The sequence below is a fragment of the Hyla sarda genome, unplaced genomic scaffold (assembly GCF_029499605.1).
Source record: "Hyla sarda isolate aHylSar1 unplaced genomic scaffold, aHylSar1.hap1 scaffold_545, whole genome shotgun sequence".
Taxonomy (NCBI): Eukaryota; Metazoa; Chordata; class Amphibia; order Anura; family Hylidae; genus Hyla; species Hyla sarda.
In genome coordinates, this window is record NW_026610556.1 from 197,183 (window position 1) to 215,606 (window position 18,424).

At 43.0% G+C, this 18,424-nt stretch overlaps 1 protein-coding gene across 1 annotated transcript in view; it reads right to left on the reverse strand.

Annotated features, from left to right (window-relative positions):
* Positions 1-18,424, reverse strand: part of LOC130339558 (zinc finger protein ZFP2-like) — a 78,971-nt gene that overhangs the window by 48,807 nt on the left and 11,740 nt on the right. The window contains exons 5-6 of the mRNA XM_056554035.1: positions 12,299-12,390; positions 12,061-12,169 (exon numbers count right to left, since the gene is read on the reverse strand). Of these exons, the coding sequence (XP_056410010.1) occupies positions 12,061-12,169; positions 12,299-12,390 (201 nt within the window). The remainder of the gene's footprint in view (positions 1-12,060; positions 12,170-12,298; positions 12,391-18,424) is intronic.

Here is an 18,424-nt window from a genome sequence, read left to right on the forward strand (position 1 = left end):
TCCTACACATCCTATAATCACCTACCTGCTGCGTCACATGACATATATCCTACACATCCTATAATCACCTACCTGCTGCACCACATGACATATATCCTACACATCCAATAATCACCTACCTGCTGCGTCACATGACATATATCCTACACATCCTATAATCACCTACCTGCACCACATGACATATATCCTACACATCCAATAATCACCTACCTGCTGCATCACATGACATATATCCTACACATCCTATAATCACCTACCTGCTGCGTCACATGACATATATCCTACACATCCTATAATCACCTACCTGCTGCGTCACATGACATATATCCTACACATCCAATAATCACCTACCTGCTGCACCACATGACATATATCCTACACATCCTATAATCACCTACCTGCACCACATGACATATATCCTACACATCCAATAATCACCTACCTGCTGCATCACATGACATATATCCTACACATCCTATAATCACCTACCTGCTGCACCACATGACATATATCCTACACATCCAATAATCACCTACCTGCTGCGTCACATGACATATATCCTACACATCCTATAATCACCTACCTGCTGCACCACATGACATATATCCTACACATCCGTATAATCACCTACCTGCTGCATCCACATGACATATATCCTACACATCCGTATAATCACCTACCTGCTGCACCACATGACATATATCCTACACATCCTATAATCACCTACCTGCTGCGTCACATGACATATATCCTACACATCCAATAATCACCTACCTGCTGCACCACATGACATATATCCTACACATCCAATAATCACCTACCTGCTGCGTCACATGACATATATCCTACACATCCAATAATCACCTACCTGCTGCACCACATGACATATATCCTACACATCCTATAATCACCTACCTGCTGCGTCACATGACATATATCCTACACATCCAATAATCACCTACCTGCTGCGTCACATGACATATATCCTACACATCCTATAATCACCTACCTGCTGCACCACATGACATATATCCTACACATCCTATAATCACCTACCTGCTGCGTCACATGACATATATCCTACACATCCTATAATCACCTACCTGCTGCGTCACATGACATATATCCTACACATCCTATAATCACCTACCTGCTGCACCACATGACATATATCCTACACATCCTATAATCACCTACCTGCTGCGTCACATGACATATATCCTACACATCCTATAATCACCTACCTGCTGCACCACATGACATATATCCTACACATCCAATAATCACCTACCTGCTGCGTCACATGACATATATCCTACACATCCTATAATCACCTACCTGCACCACATGACATATATCCTACACATCCAATAATCACCTACCTGCTGCACCACATGACATATATCCTACACATCCTATAATCACCTACCTGCTGCCTCACATGACATATATCCTACACATCCTATAATCACCTACCTGCTGCGTCACATGACATATATCCTACACATCCTATAATAACCTACCTGCTGCATCACATGACATATATCCTACACATCCTATAATCACCTACCTGCACCACATGACATATATCCTACACATCCTATAATCACCTACCTGCTGTGTCACATGACATATATCCTACACATCCTATAATCACCTACCTGCTGCGTCACATGACATATATCCTACACATCCTATAATCACCTACCTGCTGCACCACATGACATATATCCTACACATCCTATAATCACCTACCTGCTGCGTCACATGACATATCCTACACATCCTATAATCACCTACCTGCACCACATGACATATATCCTACACATCCAATAATCACCTACCTGCTGCGTCACATGACATATATCCTACACATCCTATAATAACCTACCTGCTGCATCACATGACATATATCCTACACATCCTATAATCACCTACCTGCACCACATGACATATATCCTACACATCCAATAATCACCTACCTGCTGCGTCACATGACATATATCCTACACATCCTATAATCACCTACCTGCTGCGTCACATGACATATATCCTACACATCCTATAATCACCTACCTGCTGCGTCACATGACATATATCCTACACATCCTATAATCACCTACCTGCTGCGTCACATGACATATATCCTACACATCCTATAATCACCTACCTGCACCACATGACATATATCCTACACATCCTATAATCACCTACCTGCTGCACCACATGACATATATCCTACACATCCTATAATCACCTACCTGCTGCACCACATGACATATATCCTACACATCCTATAATCACCTACCTGCTGCACCACATGACATATATCCTACACATCCAATAATCACCTACCTGCTGCACCACATGACATATATCCTACACATCCAATAATCACCTACCTGCTGCGTCACATGACATATATCCTACACATCCAATAATCACCTACCTGCTGCGTCACATGACATATATCCTACACATCCTATAATCACCTACCTGCTGCGTCACATGACATATATCCTACACATCCTATAATCACCTACCTGCACCACATGATATATATCCTACACATCCAATAATCACCTACCTGCTGCACCACATGACATATATCCTACACATCCTATAATCACCTACCTGCTGCGTCACATGACATATATCCTACACATCCAATAATCACCTACCTGCTGCATCACATGACATATATCCTACACATCCTATAATCACCTACCTGCACCACATGACATATATCCTACACATCCTATAATCACCTACCTGCTGCGTCACATGACATATATCCTACACATCCTATAATCACCTACCTGCCGCACCACATGACATATATCCTACACATCCTATAATCACCTACCTGCTGCACCACATGACATATATCCTACACATCCTATAATCACCTACCTGCTGCGTCACATGACATATATCCTACACATCCAATAATCACCTACCTGCTGCACCACATGACATATATCCTACACATCCTATAATCACCTACCTGCACCACATGACATATATCCTACACATCCTATAATCACCTACCTGCTGCGTCACATGACATATATCCTACACATCCTATAATCACCTACCTGCTGCATCACATGACATATATCCTACACATCCAATAATCACCTACCTGCACCACATGACATATATCCTACACATCCTATAATCACCTACCTGCTGCTCACATGACATATATCCTACACATCCAATAATCACCTACCTGCTGCATCACATGACATATATCCTACACATCCTATAATCACCTACCTGCTGCATCACATGACATATATCCTACACATCCTATAATCACCTACCTGCTGCGTCACATGACATATATCCTACACATCCTATAATCACCTACCTGCTGCACCACATGACATATATCCTACACATCCTATAATCACCTACCTGCTGCATCACATGACATATATCCTACACATCCTATAATCACCTACCTGCACCACATGACATATATCCTACACATCCAATAATCACCTACCTGCTGCACCACATGACATATATCCTACACATCCTATAATCACCTACCTGCTGCGTCACATGACATATATCCTACACATCCAATAATCACCTACCTGCTGCGTCACATGACATATATCCTACACATCCAATAATCACCTACCTGCTGCACCACATGACATATATCCTACACATCCTATAATCACCTACCTGCTGCGTCACATGACATATATCCTACACATCCTATAATCACCTACCTGCACCACATGACATATATCCTACACACCCTATAATCACCTACCTGCTGCGTCACATGACATATATCCTACACACCTAATAATCACCTACCTGCTGCACCACATGACATATATCCTACACATCCTATAATCACCTACCTGCTGCACCACATGACATATATCCTACACATCCTATAATCACCTACCTGCTGCGTCACATGACATATATCCTACACATCCAATAATCACCTACCTGCTGCGTCACATGACATATATCCTACACATCCTATAATCACCTACCTGCACCACATGACATATATCCTACACATCCAATAATCACCTACCTGCTGCACCACATGACATATATCCTACACATCCTATAATCACCTACCTGCTGCACCACATGACATATATCCTACACATCCTATAATCACCTACCTGCTGCACCACATGAGGAATATCCTACACATCCAATAATCACCTACCTGCTGCGTCACATGACATATATCCTACACATCCTATAATAACCTACCTGCACCACATGACATATATCCTACACATCCTATAATCACCTACCTGCTGCATCACATGACATATATCCTACACATCCTATAATCACCTACCTGCACCACATGACATATATCCTACACATCCAATAATCACCTACCTGCTGCACCACATGACATATATCCTACACATCCTATAATCACCTACCTGCTGCGTCACATGACATATATCCTACACATCCAATAATCACCTACCTGCTGCACCACATGACATATATCCTACACATCCTATAATCACCTACCTGCACCACATGACATATATCCTACACATCCTATAATCACCTACCTGCTGCACCACATGACATATATCCTACACATCCAATAATCACCTACCTGCTGCGTCACATGACATATATCCTACACATCCTATAATCACCTACCTGCACCACATGACATATATCCTACACATCCAATAATCACCTACCTGCTGCATCACATGACATATATCCTACACATCCAATAATCACCTACCTGCTGCGTCACATGACATATATCCTACACATCCAATAATCACCTACCTGCTGCGTCACATGACATATATCCTACACATCCAATAATCACCTACCTGCTGCATCACATGACATATATCCTACACATCCTATAATCACCTACCTGCTGCATCACATGACATATATCCTATACATCCTATAATCACCTACCTGCTGCACCACATGACATATATCCTACACATCCTATAATCACCTACCTGCACCACATGACATATATCCTACACATCCTATAATCACCTACCTGCTGCGTCACATGACATATATCCTACACATCCTATAATCACCTACCTGCTGCACCACATGACATATATCCTACACATCCTATTATCACCTACCTGCTGCACCACATGACATATATCCTACACATCCAATAATCACCTACCTGCTGCGTCACATGACATATATCCTACACATCCAATAATCACCTACCTGCTGCGTCACATGACATATATCCTACACATCCTATAATCACCTACCTGCTGCACCACATGACATATATCCTACACATCCAATAATCACCTACCTGCTGCATCACATGACATATATCCTACACATCCTATAATCACCTACCTGCTGCGTCACATGACATATATCCTACACATCCTATAATCACCTACCTGCTGCATCACATGACATATATCCTACACATCCTATAATCACCTACCTGCTGCGTCACATGACATATATCCTACACATCCAATAATCACCTACCTGCTGCATCACATGACATATATCCTACACATCCTATAATCACCTACCTGCACCACATGACATATATCCTACACATCCTATAATCACCTACCTGCTGCACCACATGACATATATCCTACACATCCTATAATCACCTACCTGCACCACATGACATATATCCTACACATCCTATAATCACCTACCTGCTGCGTCACATGACATATATCCTACACATCCTATAATCACCTACCTGCTGCACCACATGACATATATCCTACACATCCTATAATCACCTACCTGCTGCGTCACATGACATATATCCTACACATCCTATAATCACCTACCTGCTGCACCACATGACATATATCCTACACATCCTATAATCACCTACCTGCTGCGTCACATGACATATATCCTACACACCCTATAATCACCTACCTGCTGCACCACATGACATATATCCTACACATCCTATAATCACCTACCTGCTGCACCACATGACATATATCCTACACACCTAATAATCACCTACCTGCTGCACCACATGACATATATCCTACACATCCTATAATCACCTACCTGCTGCGTCACATGACATATATCCTACACACCCTATAATCACCTACCTGCTGCACCACATGACATATATCCTACACATCCTATAATCACCTACCTGCTGCACCACATGACATATATCCTACACACCTAATAATCACCTACCTGCTGCGTCACATGACATATATCCTACACATCCTATAATAACCTACCTGCTGCACCACATGACATATATCCTACACATCCTATAATCACCTACCTGCACCACATGACATATATCCTACACATCCAATAATCACCTACCTGCTGCACCACATGACATATATCCTACACATCCAATAATCACCTACCTGCTGCACCACATGACATATATCCTACACATCCTATAATCACCTACCTGCTGCACCACATGACATATATCCTACACATCCTATAATCACCTACCTGCTGCACCACATGACATATATCCTACACATCCTATAATCACCTACCTGCTGCGTCACATGACATATATCCTACACATCCAATAATCACCTACCTGCTGCGTTACATGACATATATCCTACACATCCTATAATCACCTACCTGCACCACATGACATATATCCTACACATCCTATAATCACCTACCTGCTGCGTCACATGACATATATCCTACACACCCTATAATCACCTACCTGCTGCACCACATGACATATATCCTACACATCCTATAATCACCTACCTGCACCACATGACATATATCCTACACATCCTATAATCACCTACCTGCACCACATGACATATATCCTACACATCCAATAATCACCTACCTGCTGCACTACATGACATATATCCTACACATCCAATAATCACCTACCTGCTGCGTCACATGACATATATCCTACACATCCAATAATCACCTACCTGCTGCGTCACATGACATATATCCTACACACCTAATAATCACCTACCTGCACCACATGACATATATCCTACACATCCTATAATCACCTACCTGCACCACATGACATATATCCTACACATCCTATAATCACCTACCTGCACCACATGACATATATCCTACACATCCTATAATCACCTACCTGCACCACATGACATATATCCTACACATCCTATAATCACCTACCTGCTGCGTCACATGACATATACCCTACACATCCTATAATCACCTACCTGCTGCGTCACATGACATATATCCTACACATCCTATAATCACCTACCTGCACCACATGACATATATCCTACACATCCAATAATCACCTACCTGCTGCACCACATGACATATATCCTACACATCCTATAATCACCTACCTGCACCACATGACATATATCCTACACATCCAATAATCACCTACCTGCTGCACCACATGACATATATCCTACACATCCTATAATCACCTACCTGCACCACATGACATATATCCTACACATCCTATAATCACCTACCTGCTGCACCACATGACATATATCCTACACATCCTATAATCACCTACCTGCACCACATGACATATATCCTACACATCCAATAATCACCTACCTGCTGCATCACATGAGAAATATCCTACACATCCTATAATCACCTACCTGCTGCGTCACATGACATATATCCTACACATCCAATAATCACCTACCTGCTGCGTCACATGACATATATCCTACACATCCTATAATCACCTACCTGCTGCACCACATGACATATATCCTACACATCCAATAATCACCTACCTGCTGCATCACATGACATATATCCTACACATCCAATAATCACCTACCTGCTGCATCACATGACATATATCCTACACATCCAATAATCACCTACCTGCTGCACCACATGACATATATCCTACACATCCTATAATCACCTACCTGCTGCACCACATGACATATATCCTACACATCCTATAATCACCTACCTGCACCACATGACATATATCCTACACATCCTATAATCACCTACCTGCTGCGTCACATGACATATATCCTACACATCCAATAATCACCTACCTGCTGCGTCACATGACATATATCCTACACATCCTATAATCACCTACCTGCTGCGTCATATGACATATATCCTACACATCCTATAATCACCTACCTGCTGCGTCACATGACATATATCCTACACATCCAATAATCACCTACCTGCTGCGTCACATGACATATATCCTACACATCCAATAATCACCTACCTGCTGCGTCACATGACATATATCCTACACATCCTATAATCACCTACCTGCTGCGTCACATGACATATATCCTACACATCCTATAATCACCTACCTGCTGCGTCACATGACATATATCCTACACATCCTATAATCACCTACCTGCTGCACCACATGACATATATCCTACACATCCTATAATCACCTACCTGCTGCGTCACATGACATATATCCTACACATCCAATAATCACCTACCTGCTGCACCACATGACATATATCCTACACATCCTATAATCACCTACCTGCTGCACCACATGACATATATCCTACACATCCTATAATCACCTACCTGCTGCACCACATGACATATATCCTACACATCCTATAATCACCTACCTGCTGCGTCACATGACATATATCCTACACATCCTATAATCACCTACCTGCACCACATGACATATATCCTACACATCCTATAATCACCTACCTGCTGCACCACATGACATATATCCTACACATCCTATAATCACCTACCTGCTGCACCACATGACATATATCCTACACACCCAATAATCACCTACCTGCTGCGTCACATGACATATATCCTACACATCCAATAATCACCTACCTGCTGCACCACATGACATATATCCTACACATCCTATAATCACCTACCTGCTGCGTCACATGACATATATCCTACACATCCAATAATCACCTACCTGTTGCGTCACATGACATATATCCTACACACCCAATAATCACCTACCTGCTGCACCACATGACATATATCCTACACATCCAATAATCACCTACCTGTTGCGTCACATGACATATATCCTACACATCCAATAATCACCTACCTGCTGCGTCACATGACATATATCCTACACATCCAATAATCACCTACCTGCTGCGTCACATGACATATATCCTACACACCCAATAATCACCTACCTGCTGCGCCACATGACATATATCCTACACATCCAATAATCACCTACCTACCTGCACCACATGACATATATCCTACACATCCTATAATCACCTACCTGCTGCGTCACATGACATATATCCTACACATCCAATAATCACCTACCTGCACCACATGACATATATCCTACACATCCTATAATCACCTACCTGCTGCACCACATGACATATATCCTACACATCCAATAATCACCTACCTGCTGCGTCACATGACATATATCCTACACATCCTATAATCACCTACCTGCTGCACCACATGACATATATCCTACACATCCTATAATCACCTACCTGCTGCACCACATGACATATATCCTACACACCCAATAATCACCTACCTGCTGCGTCACATGACATATATCCTACACATCCAATAATCACCTACCTGCTGCACCACATGACATATATCCTACACATCCTATAATCACCTACCTGCTGCGTCACATGACATATATCCTACACATCCAATAATCACCTACCTGTTGCGTCACATGACATATATCCTACACACCCAATAATCACCTACCTGCTGCACCACATGACATATATCCTACACATCCAATAATCACCTACCTGTTGCGTCACATGACATATATCCTACACACCCAATAATCACCTACCTGCTGCGCCACATGACATATATCCTACACATCCAATAATCACCTACCTACCTGCACCACATGACATATATCCTACACATCCTATAATCACCTACCTGCTGCGTCACATGACATATATCCTACACACCCAATAATCACCTACCTGCTGCACCACATGACATATATCCTACACATCCAATAATCACCTACCTGTTGCGTCACATGACATATATCCTACACACCCAATAATCACCTACCTGCTGCACCACATGACATATATCCTACACATCCAATAATCACCTACCTGCTGCGTCACATGACCTATATCCTACACATCCTATAATCACCTACCTGCTGCACCACATGACATATATCCTACACACCCAATAATCACCTACCTGCTGCGTCACATGACATATATCCTACACATCCAATAATCACCTACCTGCTGCACCACATGATATATATCCTACACATCCAATAATCACCTACCTGTTGCGTCACATGACATATATCCTACACACCCTATAATCACCTACCTGCTGCACCACATGACATATATCCTACACATCCTATAATCACCTACCTGCTGCACCACATGACATATATCCTACACATCCAATAATCACCTACCTGCTGCGTCACATGACATATATCCTACACACCCAATAATCACCTACCTGCTGCACCACATGACATATATCCTACACATCCAATAATCACCTACCTGTTGCGTCACATGACATATATCCTACACACCCAATAATCACCTACCTGCTGCGTCACATGACATATATCCTACACATCCTATAATCACCTACCTGCTGCGTCACATGACATATATCCTACACACCCTATAATCACCTACCTGCTGCACCACATGACATATATCCTACACATCCTATAATCACCTACCTGCTGCACCACATGACATATATCCTACACATCCAATAATCACCTACCTGCTGCGTCACATGACATATATCCTACACACCCAATAATCACCTACCTGCTGCACCACATGACATATATCCTACACATCCTATAATCACCTACCTGCTGCGTCACATGACATATATCCTACACACCCAATAATCACCTACCTGCTGCGTCACATGACATATATCCTACACATCCTATAATCACCTACCTGCTGCGTCACATGACATATATCCTACACATCCTATAATCACCTACCTGCTGCATCACATGACATATATCCTACACACCCAATAATCACCTACCTGCTGCACCACATGACATATATCCTACACATCCAATAATCACCTACCTGTTGCGTCACATGACATATATCCTACACACCCAATAATCACCTACCTGCTGCGTCACATGACATATATCCTACACATCCTATAATCACCTACCTGCTGCACCACATGACATATATCCTACACATCCTATAATCACCTACCTGCTGCGTCACATGACATATATCTAACACATCCTATAATCACCTACCTGCTGCACCACATGACATATATCCTACACATCCTATAATCACCTACCTGCTGCACCACATGACATATATCCTACACATCCAATAATCACCTACCTGCACCACATGACATATATCCTACACATCCAATATTCACCTACCTGCTGCACCACATGACATATATCCTACACATCCTATAATCACCTACCTGCTGCACCACATGACATATATCCTACACATCCAATAATCACCTACCTGCTGCACCACATGACATATATCCTACACATCCTATAATCACCTACCTACCTGCACCACATGACATATATCCTACACATCCTATAATCACCTACCTGCACCACATGACATATATCCTACACATCCAATAATCACCTACCTGCTGCGTCACATGACATATATCCTACACACCTAATAATCACCTACCTGCTGCACCACATGACATATATCCTACACATCCAATAATCACCTACCTGCTGCACCACATGACATATATCCTACACATCCAATAATCACCTACCTGCTGCACCACATGACATATATCCTACACATCCTATAATCACCTACCTACCTGCACCACATGACATATATCCTACACATCCTATAATCACCTACCTGCACCACATGACATATATCCTACACATCCTATAATCACCTACCTGCACCACATGAGAAATATCCTACACATCCAATAAACACATTATTACACACCTGGGGTAACACCGCCTGGAATTATTACATACCTGGGGTAACACCTCCTGGCATTAATACATACCTGGGGTAACACCTCCTGGCATTTCCTCCTTCACTTCCCTCATACACGGGTGATGGCTCCTCATCCTCTCTTCTTCATCCTCCACTTTAATAATAGTCAGATATCCCCCCTGATGTGAAACATAGAACAATTCACTACAATACAGCAGACAGGAGGAGCTACAGAGACCCCCAAAATCTATCCCCACATCTATGACTGCAGGACCCCCCTATATAGATATAGGATCAGCCTCATCTACCTGATTCTTCTCTGGGACATTTCCCTCTGGACAGTCCTGGGAATACAGAGGGCGGGGACACCTCTCGGGTGGATTTTTATCCATGACTTCATCTGTAAGGAACACACAGGGAATGAGTACATCACCTACTCTATATACATCTGTAGAGAACACACAGGGAATGAATACATTAGCTCCTCTATATCTATCTGTAGAGAACACACAGGGAATGAATACATCAGCTCCTCTATATCTATCTGTGGAGAACACACAGGGAATGAATACATTAGCTCCTCTATATCTATCTGTAGAGAACACACAGGGAATGAATACATCAGCTCCTCTATATCCATCTGTAGGGAACACACAGGGAATGAATACATCAGCTCCTCTATATCCATCTGTAGGGAACACACAGGGAATGAATACATCAGTTCCTCTATATCTATCTGTAGGGAACACAAAGGGAATGAATACATCAGCTCCTCTATATCCATCTGTAGGGAACACACAGGGAATGAATACATCAGCTCCTCTATATCTATCTGTAGGGAACACACAGGGAATGAATACATCAGCTCCTCTATATCCATCTGTAGGGAACACACAGGGAATGAATACATCAGCTCCTCTATATCCATCTGTAGGGAACACACAGGGAATGAATACATCAGCTCCTCTATATCCATCTGTAGGGAACACACAGGGAATGAATACATCAGCTCCTCTATATCCATCTGTAGGGAACACACAAGAACGAAGCCTCCCTAAAAGACCCGTAGTTCCGTTAGAAAACCCTTAACGGCCGTTAACACCTTAACGACCAAGGACGTATATTTCCATCCATGGCCAGCTCCCGCAATATAACATCGCGTCATATCGAGTCGGTCCCGGCATGTAACTGAAGCGGGACCCGGGGCTAATAGCGAGCGGCAGCGATCGCGGTGCCGCACACTATTAACCCTTTAGACGCGGCGTTCAAAGTTGAACGCCGCGTCTAAAACTAAAGTGAAAGCTTCCGGCTGCTCAGTGGGGCTGGTCGGGACCCCCGCAGTGAAAATACGGTGTCCCGATCAGCTGGGATGCGAGTGGAGGTCTTCTTACCTTCCTATGGCGTGTCCCTTCGCTGACTGATATGCAGGCTTGAGCAATCGACCGCCGATAACACTGATCACTGCAAAGCTATGGCTTTGCAGTGAACAGTGTATAAGATCAGTGTGTGCAGTGTTATAGTCTCCTATGGGATAACAATGATCAGTGTGTGCAGTGTTATAGTCTCCTATGGGATAATAATGATCAGTATAAGAGATCAGTGTTATAGTCTCCTATGGGATAACAATGATCAGTGTGTGCAGTGTTATAGTCTCCTATGGGATAACAATGATCAGTGTGTGCAGTGTTATAGTCTCCTATGGGATAACAATGATCAGTATAAGAGATCAGTGTGTGCAGTGTTACAGTCTCCTATGGGATAACAATGATCAGTGTGTGCAGTGTTATAGTCTCCTATGGGATAATAATGATCAGTATAAGAGATCAGTGTGTGCAGTGTTATGGTCTCCTATGGGATAACAATGATCAGTATAAGAGATCAGTATGTGCAGTGTTATAGTCTCCTATGGGATAATAATGATCAGTATAAGAGATCAGTGTGTGCAGTGTTATAGTCTCCTATGGGATAATAATGATCCGTATAAGAGATCAGTGTGTGCAGTGTTATAGCCCCCTATGGGATAACAATGATCAGTATAAGAGATCAGTATGTGCAGTGTTATAGTCTCCTATGGGATAATAATGATCAGTATAAGAGATCAGTGTGTGCAGTGTTATAGTCTCCTATGGGATAATAATGATCCGTATAAGAGATCAGTGTGTGCAGTGTTATAGCCCCCTATGGGATAACAATGATCAGTATAAGAGATCAGTATGTGCAGTGTTATAGTCTCCTATGGGATAATAATGATCAGTATAAGAGATCAGAGTGTGCAGTGTTATGGTCTCCTATGGGATAACAATGATCAGTATAAGAGATCAGTGTGTGCAGTGTTATGGTCTCCTATGGGATAACAATGATCAGTATAAGAGATCAGTGTGTGCAGTATTATAGTCTCCTATGGGATAATAATGATCAGTGTAAGAGATCAGTGTGTGCAGTGTTATAGGTCCCTATGGGATAACAATGATCAGTATAAGAGATCAGTGTGTGCAGTGTTATAGTCTCCTATGGGATAATAATGATCAGTATAGGAGATCAGTGTGTGCAGTGTTATAGTCTCCTATGGGATAATAATGATCAGTATAAGAGATCAGTGTGTGCAGTGTTATAGCCTCCTATGGGATAATAATGATCAGTATAAGAGATAAGTGTGTGCAGTGTTATAGGTCCCTATGGGATAATAATGATCAGTATAAGAGATCAGTGTGTGCAGTGTTATAGTCTCCTATGGGATAATAATGATCAGTATAAGAGATCAGTGTGTGCAGTGTTATAGTCTCCTATGGGATAATAATGATCAGTATAAGAGATCAGTTTGTACAGTGTTATAGGTCCCTATGGGATAACAATGATCAGTATAAGAGATCAGTGTGTGCAGTGTTATAGTCTCCTATGGGATAATAATGATCAGTATAAGAGATCAGTGTGTGCAGTATTATAGTCTCCTATGGGATAATAATGATCAGTATAAGAGATCAGTGTGTGCAGTATTATAGTCTCCTATGGGATAACAATGATCAGTATAAGAGATCAGTGTGTGCAGTATTATAGTCTCCTATGGGATAACAATGATCAGTATAAGAGATCAGTGTGTGCAGTATTATAGTCTCCTATGGGATAACAATGATCAGTATAAGAGATCAGTGTGTGCAGTGTTATAGTCTCCTATGGGATAACAATGATCAGTATAAGAGATCAGTGTGTGCAGTATTATAGTCTCCTATGGGAGCTATAACACTGCAAAGACAAGTGTAAAAATAAAGTTAATAAATGTCATTTAACCCTTTCCCTAATAAAAGTCCAAATCACCCCCATAAAAAAAAAAAAAAAAATGTAAATAAAAATAAACATGTGGTATCGCCGCATGCGAAAATGTCCGAACTATAAAAATATATCATTAATTAAACCGCACGGTCAATGGCGTACGCGCAAAAAATTTCCAAATTCCAAAATAACATTTTTGGTCACTTTTTATATCATGAAAAAAATGAATAAAAAGCGCTCAAAACGTCCAATCAATGCAAAAATGGTTCCGCTAAAAACTTCAGGTCACGGCAAAAAAAAAAGTCCTCATAGCGGGGCCGTACGCGGTAAAATAAAAAAGTTATAGGGGTCAGAATATGAAAATATTAAACGTATACATTTTCCTGCATGTAGTTATGATTTTTAACAGAAGTGCGACAAAATCACCTATATATATATATAGGGGATCATTATAATCGTATGGACCTACAGAATAAAAGAGAAGGGGTCATTTTTACCGAAAAATTTACTGCGTAGAAATGGAAGCCCCCAAAAGTTACAAAATGGCGTTTTCTTCTTCAATTTCATCGCACAATGATTCGCCGTAGATTTTTGGGTAAAATGACTGACGTCATTACAAAGTAGAATTGGTGGCACAAAAAATAAGCATCATATGGAATTTTAGGTGCAAAAATGAAAGTTATGATTTTTAAAAGGTAAGGAGGAAAAAAACGAAAGTGCAAAAAGGGAAAAACCAGTGGTCCTTAAGGGGTTAAAAATCCCACTGAAGTCTATGGGATTTTTTTAATTATCCGTTATCACCTGTTCTGACAGACGTTATTTTTGACGGCACAAGAGACGGCGCAATAACGGCACAATAACGGTGGAATAACGGCCGTTACAATCATAACACTGACGTCTAGGAGTGACGGATGACAAGCGCTTGTACCCGGTTTATAATATCCGTTATAATTAGAGATGAGCGAAGTTACAGAGATTCGATTCGTCACTAACTTCTCGGCTCGGCGGTGATGACTTTATCCTGTATAAATTAGTTCATCTTTCCGGTGCTCTGGTGGCTGGAGAGTCTCCTAGGAATGTATCCAACTTTTCCAGCCACCAGATCCCCTGAAAGATGAACTAATTCATATAGGATAAAGTCATCAACCGCCGAGCCGAGAGGTTAGTGACGAATCGAATTACTGGAAATTCGCTCATCTCTAGTATTTACTTCTGAGCTCAGAAGAGGTGACATCAGCGACTCCTGCAGTGCTGAGGGACTACTACTACTCCCATCATGGAACAGACTCCTGCAGTGCTGAGGGACTACTACTACTCCCATCATGGAACAGACTCCTGCAGTGCTGAGGGACTACTACTACTTCCATCATGGAACAGACTCCGGCAGTGCTGAGGGACTACTACTACTCCCATCATGGAACAGACTCCTGCAGTGCTGAGGGACTACTACTCCTCCCATCATGGAACAGACTCCTGCAGTGCTGAGGGACTACTACTCCTCCCATCATGGAACAGACTCCTGCAGTGCTGAGGGACTACTACTCCTCCCATCATGGAACAGACTCCTGCAGTGCTGAGGGACTACTACTACTCCCATCATGGAACAGACTCCGGCAGTGCTGAGGGACTACTCCTCCCATCATGGAACAGACTCCTGCAGTGCAGAGGGACCACTACTCCTCCCATCATGGAACAGACTCCTGCAGTGCAGAGGGACCACTACTCCTCCCATCATGGAACAGACTCCTGCAGTGCAGAGGGACTACTACTACTCCCATCATGGTACAGACTCCTGCAGTGCTGAGGGACTACTACTCCTCCCATCATGGAACAGACTCCTGCAGTGCAGAGGGACTACTCCTCCCATCATGGAACAGACTCCTGCAGTGCTGAGGGACCACTACTACTCCCATCATGGAACAGACTCCTGCAGTGCTGAGGGACTACTACTACTCCCATCATGGAACAGACTCCTGCAGTGCTGAGGGACTACTACTCCTCCCATCATGGAACAGACTCCTGCAGTGCTGAGGGACTACTACTACTCCCATCATGGAACAGACTCCTGCAGTGCTGAGGGACTACTACTACTCCCATCATGGAACAGACTCCTGCAGTGCTGAGGGACTACTACTACTCCCATCATGGAACAGACTCCTGCAGTGCTGAGGGACTACTACTACTTCCATCATGGAACAGACTCCGGCAGTGCTGAGGGACTACTACTACTCCCATCATGGAACAGACTCCTGCAGTGCTGAGGGACTACTACTCCTCCCATCATGGAACAGACTCCTGCAGTGCTGAGGGACTACTACTCCTCCCATCATGGAACAGACTCCTGCAGTGCTGAGGGACTACTACTACTCCCATCATGGAACAGACTCCGGCAGTGCTGAGGGACTACTCCTCCCATCATGGAACAGACTCCTGCAGTGCAGAGGGACCACTACTCCTCCCATCATGGAACATACTCCTGCAGTGCAGAGGGACCACTACTCCTCCCATCATGGAACAGACTCCTGCAGTGCAGAGGGACTACTACTCCTCCCATCATGGAACAGACTCCTGCAGTGCAGAGGGACTACTCCTCCCATCATGGAACAGACTCCTGCAGTGCTGAGGGACCACTACTACTCCCATCATGGAACAGACTCCTGCAGTGCTGAGGGACTACTACTACTCCCATCATGGAACAGACTCCTGCAGTGCTGAGGGACTACTACTCCTCCCATCATGGAACAGACTCCTGCAGTGCTGAGGGACTACTACTCCTCCCATCATGGAACAGACTCCTGCAGTGCTGAGGGACTACTACTACTCCCATCATGGAACAGACTCCTGCAGTGCTGAGGGACTACTACTCCTATCATGGAAGAGACTCCTGCAGTGCTGAGGGACTACTACTCCTCCCATCATGGAACAGACTCCTGCAGTGCTGAGGGACTACTCCTCCCATCATGGAACAGACTCCTTAACATGATGGGAGTAGTAGTTCCCGGCTGCAGGTGTCTGCCGGTGGCTGGGGAGGCTACATTAGTGTTTGTACTATTACCCCCATCATAGGACAGACTCTGTCCCATGATGGGGGTAGTAGTACAGGGGATAAGGGATTGATCGCACTTGGTCTCACTTCTGAGACCCGATGCGATCAGCAGTTATAAAGC